At 34.2% G+C, this 12,283-nt stretch overlaps 4 protein-coding genes across 4 annotated transcripts; 3 read left to right on the forward strand and 1 right to left on the reverse strand.

Moving 5' to 3' along the window:
• The first annotated feature begins 532 nt into the window (after window positions 1–532).
• On the forward strand, window positions 533–2,893 carry Alg13 (Alg13 UDP-N-acetylglucosaminyltransferase subunit). Its single transcript, XM_040721236.2, has 2 exons — window positions 533–796; window positions 863–2,893. The coding sequence occupies exons 1-2, from the start codon at window positions 640–642 to the stop codon at window positions 1,180–1,182; spliced, it is 477 nt and encodes a 158-aa protein (XP_040577170.1). The 5' UTR covers window positions 533–639; the 3' UTR covers window positions 1,183–2,893.
• On the forward strand, window positions 1,210–2,893 carry LOC121125962 (man(5)GlcNAc(2)-PP-dolichol translocation protein RFT1). The gene has a single exon (XM_040721235.2). The coding sequence runs from the start codon at window positions 1,210–1,212 to the stop codon at window positions 2,797–2,799; it is 1,590 nt and encodes a 529-aa protein (XP_040577169.1). The 3' UTR covers window positions 2,800–2,893.
• A 1,120-nt stretch (window positions 2,894–4,013) lies between these two features.
• Window positions 4,014–7,576, forward strand: LOC121125812 (WD repeat, SAM and U-box domain-containing protein 1-like). The gene is given in 10 exon segments (XM_040721052.2): window positions 4,014–4,380; window positions 4,446–4,620; window positions 4,684–5,250; window positions 5,306–5,570; window positions 5,641–5,972; window positions 5,974–6,029; window positions 6,081–6,289; window positions 6,391–6,533; window positions 6,603–6,863; window positions 6,918–7,576. Coding segments are annotated over 10 exon segments (2,652 nt in total). The 5' UTR covers window positions 4,014–4,258; the 3' UTR covers window positions 7,440–7,576.
• A 213-nt stretch (window positions 7,577–7,789) lies between these two features.
• Cpsf100 (cleavage and polyadenylation specificity factor subunit 2) lies at window positions 7,790–11,160 on the reverse strand. The gene is made up of 5 exons (XM_040721053.2): window positions 10,744–11,160; window positions 10,461–10,679; window positions 8,793–9,781; window positions 8,491–8,733; window positions 7,790–8,440 (listed from the first exon to the last, which is right to left on the reverse strand). The coding sequence occupies exons 1-5, from the start codon at window positions 10,937–10,939 to the stop codon at window positions 7,838–7,840; spliced, it is 2,250 nt and encodes a 749-aa protein (XP_040576987.1). The 5' UTR covers window positions 10,940–11,160; the 3' UTR covers window positions 7,790–7,837.
• Between the last annotated feature and the right edge of the window lie 1,123 nt (window positions 11,161–12,283).

Consider the following 12,283-nt stretch of genomic DNA (forward strand, 5'->3'; position numbering starts at 1 on the left):
TGTTTAAAAAGTAGGACATTTGACTGAAAATTATGACAAAAGATTTCATTTAAAAATATTTTAGAACAATAAATATTTTAATCAATTACAATATAATAAATTTTGATATATGGAGACTGACTCTGAACGTATTATATATAGTTGCGTCAAGTAAAGAAATCTACAATTGCTACTACTAATTTGTTGAAAGACAAAAAGCGCGTCTAATCTGATAATATCACAAGATGAATATCTGCTTAAAATAATGATTAGATAATATTATGTCCTCTCCATTTCGGAGGATAAATTGTGTTCTTTGCAAGGAGCTCCACAGCTAACTTCCAGTAATGTACCTCCTATTAAAGTTGACCAACTCACAAAACAATGAGTAAATATTATATTCTTAATAGGACTTGCATTTAAATACATTGAAAGCCCTTGTAAATGACTTAAATATCCCAAAAAAGTAAGCCTAATACGTCTTAATACTTAAATATACTCGGTCCATGCCTAGTAAAAGTATCTGCATGCTAGATGGCGCTTACGTTGTTATGAGGTCCCTCAGTTGTCGTTACATCTCTTCTGCATTCTATTTATTGTTTATATTTTATAAAAACATCTAAATTATATTATTACACGTAGCAGTCGAATGGACATAAGATGCGTATCTTTGTCACTGTTGGCACAACTCAGTTCGACGCCTTGATTTCTGCAGTTCTCTTCGACCCAGATTTAAACTCTGTATTCATTGAAAAGAATGTGACTCATCTCACTCTTCAAGTTGGGAATTCAAAATTTTCCTCAGATATTAAAAAAGGTAATTACTCATTATTTGAATTTATAAGTGGTTTATTAAATTCATTCCTATTTTTATCTCTTTAAGGTACATTCAGATCGATCGAGCTCTACAAATTCAGCTCCAACATTTTACCCGACATTGAAGAGGCAGATCTAGTCATATCTCACGCGGGTGCAGGGTCATGCTTTGAAGTACTCTGTGCCAATAAACCCCTCCTTATTGTTGTGAATGAAGCCTTGATGGGTAATCATCAAAATGAACTTGCCGACAAGTTGAAATCCTACGCGGCAGTCTCTTCAATTGACCGCTTGGCTCAGACACTTAAAGACTATCCATTTACAAAGGAGCCCTTTCCTGAAGGAAATCCAAAAGCATTTTCTGACTTTATTGAGTCTATTTTCTGAATCAATTTATTATTTATTACAAAGACAATGTCGTCCCTTGCTCAATCCATTAAGGCAACATCCCTCAATATCCTAACTTCAATCCTCTTTCGAATCATTACATTTATTCTGAATATTTTCATTCTTAGACATACTTCCAAGGATGTCCTTGGAATTGTGAACGTTCGATTTAATTTGCTCGATGATACCATTCTATTTTTGAGTCGCGAGGCTTTCCGAAGGTCATGTTTAAAAATCCCCGTGGGGCATCGCTGGAAACGTATTATTAATGTAATTTGGTTAGGAGTACCAATTACCTTATTTTGGTCATGTTTATTGGGCTCCATTTGGATCAAACTACTGACTCTTCCGAAGAACTTTGAGGATCAGTATATCAGTGGGGTTTACTATATTATTTGCTCAACATGGATACAAAGTTTCTCCGAAGTATTTTTCGTAATTGGTCAAGCATATTTTTTCGCAAAGTTGAGAGCAACTGCGGATTTCTTATGGATATTAGTGCGATGTCTTGTTTTTGCTTCTGCTGTGTATACAAACCCGGATTCAGCCATTGCTTGGGGAGGAAAGTCCCATTTCATCGCTACGTTATGTTATACATTGATTTATGTTTTATATTTTACTTGGTACTCGAGGTTTCGACCCACGGAGCGCCGAGATCCCTTTCCTTTCAAATCCATTAAAGAATTCATACCGCAAAAGGGAGGATTTGAGTGGGAAAGACTTCGATTGGCTCTAAGTTTCTACAAACAAGGAATGCTCAAAATGATATTAACTGAAGGAGAACGATATTTGATGACATTTTTTGATCTATTGAACTTTGCAGAGCAAGGAGTTTTTGACGCTGTGAGTAATTTAGGGTCTTTGGCCGCTCGATTTGTATTTAGAAATATCGAAGAAGGTGCATTTCTGTACTTTAATCAAATTCTGAGTCGAAATGCAGATACGAGAGGGGAAGTCTCAAAGGATCAAAAGGAAAAAGAAAAGGAGGCTGGAAAACATTTATATCTTCTTTTAAGAGGCATGACTCTCATTGGACTCATCTTCGTGACCTTTGGTTTTTCATACTCTCATTTTCTATTACATCTATACGGTGGAATCAATCTGAGCTCAGGTGTGGGACCCTTTCTGCTTCGAACCCACTGCGTCCTTGTTTTATTTCTTGCCATTAATGGAGTTGCAGAGTGTTTTGTCTTTGCCAAAATGTCTCAATCTGAGATTGACTCCTTCAATTTTAAAATGATTTGCATCAGTGGGATTTTCCTCTCCTCTGCAATCGTTTTTGTTAAGATTTTCGGAGCTCCTGGATTCATATTCGCGAATATATTCAACTTTGCTCTCAGGATTACTCACCACACGTTCTTCATTTCCAACAAATTCAGTGATGGTCTTAATCCTATAAGAGGAATGTTTCCACCAAAAGACATTATTTTTGTACTTTTTTTGTCAGGGATTATTTGCTCCTTGTCGGAAGTACTCATTTATCCGTCTTCGCAGCTAGTTCATTTGTTATGTGGAGGGATTGTGTTCATACTAACTCTTTACATCATTGCCTCAAAAGAAGATCATTTGCGCTCAATCTTTGTGAACAAATGGAATAAAAAGTTTAAAAAGTTGTAATATTGTAGTTATATTTATTTAATTATATTTGTCTTTTATTACCATAAAATGAAATGAAAAATACACATGACTTTGCACTTTCTCTTGCATTCAACTGGTTCTGCATTCCTATACTTATAATTTATTTAACAATGCATAAGTATCTATGATTATATAGTATTAAATCTTGATATTTAGTTACACTTTAAAAAGAAAACAAAAACTAATTCATGGGGGAAGTATCAAATATTACATTTGAAGTGATTGAAGAGAATCTATAAAATCGATCGCAGTATGACGTACATTTAGCCTGTTAATTATTTAGATTCATTAGAATATTTTCAAGGCCCTAGAGCAAAGTAGATAACATTGATAAGTGAAATATATATTTAATCTGTACGAGTTGCAATTTCTCCGATATGAAATGCTTTAGTTAATTACAATATTTGCCGTTCTAATAAACAGATATAGATTTATATTATAATTTCATTATCATGTGTTATTTAGTAATAGAGCCATTTTAAGGGCCTAAACAACCAAGTTTTATAATAATGAAAACGCCTTCTTCTCTATTAATATTAAGGAAAATAGTGAACTATTGGATCATGTCAAAAAAGAACCAACAAATAAAAGGACTTTAACCTTACTCTCTATCTACAAATTATCACATTATTGTCTTGTTTATTATATATCAGGACCTACCTAATATGTGTTACGAATATGATAATACATCGTTATAGAATCTTATTCCCTTTGTGTAGATAAAGATGAGCTATTACTATAGAAATAAAAAGATATTTCCCTCTAATTATCCTACTTTTATCTTCTCTAATCTATCTAAACAGAAGAAGAAAAAAAATCCTTTTATCTAGTAAAATATCAACTATAAGCCACCAAAATTGTGTATACTTCAATTATGATGCAATTTATGACGTTTGCAAAAACGCTATGGGTATTTGAACTATATAAAGTAGGACAAAATACTTATATTTTAGTAATTTGTAGTCAAATAGTACAAAATTACTCCGTTAACTTTTGATCATCCATGATCCTCATCCCAAGAACTATAAATCCTTCATTTAAATTTTTTTTTTCTCATTTTTTGGTTGCAACTTGTACAATTTGCTTATAAAAGTTACAATTTGTATAAAATTGCAACATGTCCCATAATTTTATAGAGTATGCTCATCCATACACAGAAAGATAATTCGCAATATTATGATATAATATTCTTTGCATAATAAATGACTCTACTCTCTATGTCGTTTTCTGTTTCTATTGTGACGTTTTGATAAAGTTATCGATTTCTGTGCCTGAAATATTGAAAAAAGTTCATCGTCCGGCCCTCCTTCTTCCTCATATTATATCTTGTGAAATGACGAGTCTAAATGTTACGATGAATAAATTAATATTAAAATCAGTATCCTCATTTGCCTTTTTATCAGTTGTTAAATACTTTGGATAATGCGTAGACCACACAATGGCTGCGAGCTTCAATGATATTCAAGTGGTACAAGTCCTATCCGGTGTACACCAAAGTGATATTAATTCAGTGGATGTATCTTCTTTTGGAAAAGAGGACTTACTTGTCACTGGATCCAGGTTTGGATTATATTAGTTTTACTGTCTATTTTTAATCAATTAATGACTTTAATATTGAATTGTAGTGATCAAACTGTGAGATTATGGAAGAGGCTCGGTCAGGACTCTCTTTTCCTCGAATCTGATAGCAAGCTCCTTGTTAGGCACAACTATAGTGTCAATGAAGTTCGTTTTTCACCACAAGGTACGATGGTTGCCTCTGGATCCACTGATGGAACTGCTATTATAACAGAGCCTCGGGTGATATTATAAACTTTTATTTGTAAGAATGACTAAGAAAATATCATTTTCAATCTATTGCAGACAGCCCAGAAGCTCTTTACTTTTGTTCAGCCCACAACACACTCTGCCATCCGTGTTTGTCGATTCTCTCCCGACTCATCTCGCCTCATTACGACTGGTGACGACGAAACCATTTGCATTTGGGACATTCGTTCTAGAAGTTTGTCTCTTACAATTAAATACCATGAAGCAACCATTTTCGCTGCGGACTTTACATCGGATTCCTGTTATCTCATTTCATGTGATGCAAACGGAGTTATATGTCTCTGGGATTGTGATTCACAAAATGAAAGACCTCTGGTTGTGGTAAAAGAAGCTCATGACTTGGGTGTACTTTCATGTGACTTTGCTCCCTTGAGAAATGATGAGTATTTGTCGAACGCATACACATTAGCAACTGGAGGAAATGATGATGTGATCAGACTGTGGAAGATTTATACTGGACTAAAAAAACATAAAATTGAATTGATTCATACTCTTTCTGGTCATCCAGGAGCTTGTGTCATGTCTCTTAGATTTTCCCCAATTAAAGGTTCAAATCTTCTAATATCTACTGGAGGTGACAAACTTGCTCGTCTATGGGATACAGTAAATTTTTCTCATTTATTTGAAATGAATATCAACTAACTCCATTTTTATGTAGTCTGGGAATAAGTGTATTGCTGTACTCAACCATCACACACGTTATGTGACATCCTCGGTTTTTCTTCGTCATGGGCAATTTCTGATTACTGGTTCAAATGATCGAACAGCAGTTATTTGGGATTTAAATATAGACAACTCAACAACAGTTCTAGATCAAGATTACATTTCATGTGAAAAAAGTATCAATCGTAGGAATGAAGAGATATATCAGTTACTCATGAACAATGAGTTTCTTGAGGCCACTTTAGAAGCATCCTTGTCGGGTAGAGCTAATTTGACACTTTTCATCCAATTTTTATTTACAACCTAACAGTTTATTATCATTTATAATAGGTCACCACTCTGACATCAATAATCTTATATTCATATCACAAAACCAACTGATCAGTTGTAGTTCCGACAAAACTGTTCGACATTGGTATCTATCTTCTTCTCCAGATTTTTCCATGTTGATTAAATCTACTGAATTAAATCAGACATGCAAAACAGATAAATTGATATACGATGTGGATTTTTGTCACAGTTCCAAGATATTGGTTAGTGGAGATGGAAAAATTCGACATATGTCTGAAGAAATTGAAATTATAGGATCTCTACCAGTTGAGGAATTATTTGGTGTAATTCGTTCATGCCGAATTACTTTGGATTGCAAATTTGTCCTGTCTGGGGGGAGATGATGATAGGATTTATGTTTGGGACGTTGAATCTTTACAAAAAATCGAGTAAGTAGTTTTGAAATATGTATGATTATTTTTAATTATGCAAATCTTTAGATCCTATGAAGGACATGAAGGAACAATTTTTTTTATCGATTTTGTTCCTTTTAAAGATGGTGTATATCGCATTGTGTCAGGTTGTGCAATGGGAGAGTTGAAGTATTGGATTTTTAATCCATATGGGGATCAAAAATCTCAAACATTGACATATGTTGAGGAAGCACATGATTTGGGAGTAAATTGTGGGGCTTTTAGACATCAAAATGGTAAGTTTGAAGTCAGAAATTGTAATTGACACTATGAAATTAGATTCAATGTCGTGGCGGAACAGCTCAGATGATTGATATTATACCTAATATCATTTCAGAATCCAAATGCGAGGAGTACTATCTTGCTACTGGGGGAAATGATTGCTTGATAAAGATTTGGAAAGTGGATAATGCTCACATCCAGCCTCATAAGAGTCTGAGTGGACACGGAGGAGTTATAATGTCTGTTTCTTTCTCAAAAGTAATCTCAAGCTCAATGACTTGATCAAATGATATATTATCTTATTAATTTGTTGTTTTCTTATTTAAGGGAGATAGTCGACAATTAATGGTATCCACTTCTGGTGACAAAACAGTACGTCTATGGGATGGATTTGATTTTCAAGTTCTACGTGTACTAGAAACGCAATGTCGTTATGTTCCTTGCAGTGCCTTTAGTCAACCCTTATTTGAATTAGATGGATCTAAATATATGTATCTGGCCACTGGCTCAAATGATGAGTTTATATCACTTTGGAAACTAAGTGGTTCTCTCGTAGATGAGAATATCCAATCATTTCACCACACAGATGTAAAAATGAAATAAACTAATTGATAGATTCAATAAATATTGTTCATATTTCAGATGAAAAAATGGTCCATCTCAGATGTTTCTGTTTGGATAAACTCACTCAAGATCAAGGGATTTAACAGTCATATATTTTCAGAATCCTTTGAGAGTTTACGACTTGACGGAGCTCAATTAGCACACTTAACAAGAGAAGATTTATTATCCAAGTTCCCAGAGACTTTTTCCGAACCCTCTGCTGCAGAAAACGTTTTTCAAACCATACAATGGAGGAGAAACAAAATATCAAATCCTCTTTCAGAGCCCACGGCTCCAAGTTATTCCAAAGTTTTCCCACCTTCTTTAGTGAATGATGAAACGGAAATCCCTTCCGATCTAATTTGTCCCATCACCCATGAAATTATGATCCATCCTGTCAGTTGCTCGGATGGTTTCGTATATGAAAAAACAGCCATTGAGGAATGGCTCATCAGCAGGAAACGAACAAGTCCTATGACAAATCTAATTATCCATGACGTCAGTCTCACCTTCAACAGACAAATTCATAGAAAAATACAGGATTTTTTATCAAAAGACTGAAAATAAACCCTTCACATTGTATCCATTAGAAGTACACACCCATCCTTGGCCGCACGTTACAATTACTCTCCGAATACAACACACCTACACTATACATTTCAAATCTCTCAGCGTGAATAGTAACATTAAAATTGAAATCCTTGATTAATTTAATTTGTATAATATTGTCAAAATAAAACCCCAATAATTACTTTTTTATAGGATAAATATCGTATCAACTTGAATAATTAATTTTAGATATATGTATCACATTGTATATTAAATTTACTTCAACGAACACGTAGAACGGATTCAGAATATCCCCTAAAACATAATTGATATGAAATCCGTGCTCTAAATAATAAGACCAATTGCATTGAATAAAAACAATAAAACGCTCTTTATATTTTCATACACGCTCAAACAATTGCATATTGCTCATAGAGTAATTCTCGAACACGATAATATTCTGAACATAACGAACCCTCAATTGTTATTCTGCCAGAATCATGTCGTCTCAACGCCACAAAACCATCTCCACAAAATAAAACGCCTCCTTGAAACTCTGATGAGATTCCATTTTTGGTTAAAATGGCCTTAAAGTCTGATAGCTTAAGTTCGTTTACAAACGTTGCCTGATGATTACATTGAAGATCCAAAGGAGCTGAGTCTAATTGTGGAATACGAGGTTTTTTAAGAGATGGCTCTTCGAAGGCATCATCCTCTTCATCCGGAATGATATCTGCTGAATCATCTGTTAAGAGGTTAATAACTCCGTCCACCCAGGCCAGTTGACTCCCATCTTTACCAGTACTGTATTCCAGGCTTTTAACGAGAGACTCCGTTAAACGCACTTGATAAATAAAGGACTCTGTCGTGACGTCTAAAACTTCCCCGTTCTCAGGTGAATAGACATCGATTCTTTGTTGGTCACCCTTTAAGGCAATTTGCTCACAAAAGTTTTTTAGAGTGTCACACTTTTCCGGCGTACCACGAACAACGATGACTTTCCGAGGTTTGATCTAAAAATATTAAAATATATATGTAATAATACATTCATGACAGGGCTTACTTGTTGCAAAAGTTTCAAGATGGAATCTCCCTCAGATCGTCCCTCAAAGTCAATGAATTGAATTTGAGCTTTAATATGAAAGGAATGCTTTGACGTTACACATTTAGTGGGAACCTCACTTTGGATATTGGATCTATCATCTTTGATCTCATTATTTTGCTTAACATTAGAATTTTCCGTGCTTTGAGAAATATCTAACCAATCCTCAGACCTCACAATTTCACCATAGTCATCCCATCGAATCTATAAAAAAATAATGGAATTACAGTTAGATTATCACCAAGGAGATAATTAATTACTACCTTTTCTTCATGAGTAGGGAAAATAGGGAATTTAGCCTTCATAGACCTAAAAAACCCTGTTTTCCCTTTGGGGACATCATTAGCATTCATTGGATCATTTTTCATTATGATATCATGCTTTTTCCCGGAGATTTCCATTTCATCATCTGAACTCTCATCACCACCATTTAACACAGAAGTTAATGACTTTTTAACAATGAGTTCGTCACGATGCTTGTTATACTCCTCTAACTCTGTTCCCGTTAACTCGACACGCTTTTTAATTTCTAACTCTATGGTCCGTCCACTTCCTTTGGTCATAAGATCATAGGCTAACGTATTTGCTGGTGATCGGGATGTAAGAATAATTGAGTTCTTGGGATTTGTGCACCACTGTATAAATAGTTCTCGAGAATAACCCGACTCCATGTCTGGCATGCTCGCAAGCACTACTTTCGGGGATGGTACTTTATTAACCTCATTCATGGAATGACAAAGCTTTAAGTGTTTGAATTGGAAGGGATTGTTTCTCTTCCCCTCAAAGGTCTTCATTAATTTCTCAGACATCCATTCGATCTGAGATTTTGCAAATTCGACAACACTATAACTGAAGTTATTGACGAGTGCAAGGGAATAAGCTAATAAACCAGAGTCTCTATTTTGCCACAATTGATCTACCATATGAGCCAGCTCCAAGACTCTTCCTGCCGTATCTGTACAAATAAGAACATTCCCGTTGTTCCGCAAAGTTTGTAAAATGTTTGTCATTATTTTTTCATCACGAACTCGTCGTCGGAGTTGATGACAACCGATATTAAAGGCATCCGTTATGAGTATTGAGGGTCTAAGTAGTTTGTCTAAGTCACAGCCATTGAGATGTCTCTCTTTTTTGTGGTTAAAGTCCACGGCATAAATAATATCTTCTTCACCGTCTTTGACGATCTTCCATATGGTACCACCGATCATATGGCCAGCAGGGATGGGTGTGATAGAAATCCCTTCTCCCTTACCTAAAAATTAAGTTGAACAAAATTAAAATCAGAAGAATTGTGGACCGTCAACAACACAAAAGCGTGCTAGAATGATTACATTTGCAATCTTGGACGAGTAATTATCGACATTATTATTAGATTATATAATCTTTTTCCATATAGTAGAAATGGAAATAATAAGGTATTTCTCTCTAATTAACCTTCTTTTATCGTCTCTAATTGATTTTTTTTTAAAAGTACAATTTTTTACATTTCATAGGGATTTTATGTACATATTATGTACTTTGCTTATATTCAAATATCACTATTTATCATAGGCATCAATTAGTATTAGTTGCTAAGTCTTTTTTAATCCTTAAAGCCATTTGATGATGTTTGATCAATACTTATAGGAAAATATAGAGCCTTCAAAACTGGGTTTCCTTCAATTATGACGTAATCCTCAATTTCTATCAATTGAGAATTATTCTTATTAACCTTTATAAACGGCCGCAAATTGGATTTAAAGTAGTAAAAATGGATTGTCACAGTAAAAAAAATGATATATAAAGAGATTTCAAGGTTAAAAGGAGCCAACATCCGTCCTTAAATCAAATATATGCTCTAAACTATAGCCACTCATCCTAATAATTAACTCGAAAATACGTCTATGAAATATTGGGCCGTATATTGCTTGATTTAAGTAAATCATCATCACCTTTAAGAGCAAAGGTTTGATTATACTTGAGCTGCGTTATTTTATCAAAAGCAGAGTCCACTTCATCCAGAGTAAAGAGATCAAAGTCCTCTTGCTTCCGTTGCGCCTCGTAGACGTCATACATGAACATTTGACCCATTTTATGGACGGGAACAGTTGCAAATATGGAGCAGGAGAGTCCCAGTTTACCAACGGCGTAGGGCAGCGCTCCCAGATGATCTGTGAGATGAAAACATAGTTTATTAATAAGAGCGGCATATATTCGTAATTAAGAGTGCATTGCCTAGATCTGGGTAGGAAAGAAGAACGGCGTCTATTTTGGAAGCGACTTTCTTGATCTCCTTTTTGAGTTTGGAGTTGAAGAATGGGTCCCATCCCACATCCAGGAGGAAGTTGTAATCATCCACTTCCAGGAGATAGCAATGAGGTCCCTCAGAGCGGCCCCCGCTTAAGGGGCACATTTTGATGATGGAAGTCATGGCAGGATGCGTTTAGGAAGAGGAGTGTGACACCGCTCCTTAACCAACTATGGACCAAATACCGGCGGATCGTGCGATTTCAATCCACACCGTGTACACACAACAACCAAATCTTTCTTCTCGGTTTTATTTATTATTATTTTTAATAGCTCTAAAGTTCGAACTTTGAAGTTCGGAATTAACCGTTGACACCACTAGCATTACTCATACTATCTACTACTACTATTAAATTGCATCATAATTGATGGAGATGCCTTGTTGAGGGCTTTTAGCACACTTATATTTTACTACATAAAATGTACAAATTTATTGATGCAACCCCTTCAAATGTCTTTAAGAATACAAAAGACTTTCATATAATCTGAGTAATATGTACTGAAAATCCCTACAAATGACAAGATTTGTACAATTATTATTTATTTTGATCGATGGGCGAAGATCAAAGTCGGATAATTAGAGAAAAATATCTTATTTCGTTCATAATAATATTACTTAATGTTAATCTACACGATGGAAATAAGATTGTATAACGATGTAATATCATATTTGTAAGACATTTAATGTCTGATATGTAATAAAACTAGAAAATAAATGGATAATTTGTTGATAGATAGTAAGGTTCAAGTCCTTTTATTTGTTGGTTCGTTTTTGACATGATCCAATACTTGACTATTTTCCTCAATAGGAATGACAAAAGGATTTTATTGCAGTAAAACTTAGTTATGTATGCCTCTCCCAAAAAGACGGACATGGCCTTAAAAATAAAATAAATGACTCAACACCTTCATTGAATACGACTTGAAGCCAATGGTCAACAGTGATATTTGAATATAATTAAAGTATTATGTTCTGAAAATTGCTAAATTTCTACAATTTTTATTCATTTTTGATCGATTAGGAACGATCAAAGTAGGATTATTATAGAAAAATATATCATTGTTTTCTTTGTAATAGTTTAAAAAGGGTTTTTATAGCAACATGACTTTAAAAATAAGAAAGACATAATAACCGCATTGAATACTATTTAATGCCAAAGTAATGTGTACTAATAGTTCCTCAGGGGTGTCCGCATAAGGTGGGTTGGAGGGGCTGTAGCCCCACCCCAATTAAGGAATATTTCATTCTCCCAAAAAAATTAATATTTGTTTAAACAGCTATAGATTTTTGAAATAAATATTTTTTTCTGAAATTTTATGTGAAATTTAATTTTTGAAATTTTTTCCCAAAAAATTTAATATTATAATTTTTTTTCCAATTTTTTTTTTGAACAGCTCTGGATTTTTGAAATTTTCTTTCAATAATTTTCTCATATTGATTTTTTTTTTTGTGAGCAGCTGTGAATTT

The sequence above is a fragment of the Lepeophtheirus salmonis genome, chromosome 11 (assembly GCF_016086655.4).
Source record: "Lepeophtheirus salmonis chromosome 11, UVic_Lsal_1.4, whole genome shotgun sequence".
Taxonomy (NCBI): Eukaryota; Metazoa; Arthropoda; class Copepoda; order Siphonostomatoida; family Caligidae; genus Lepeophtheirus; species Lepeophtheirus salmonis.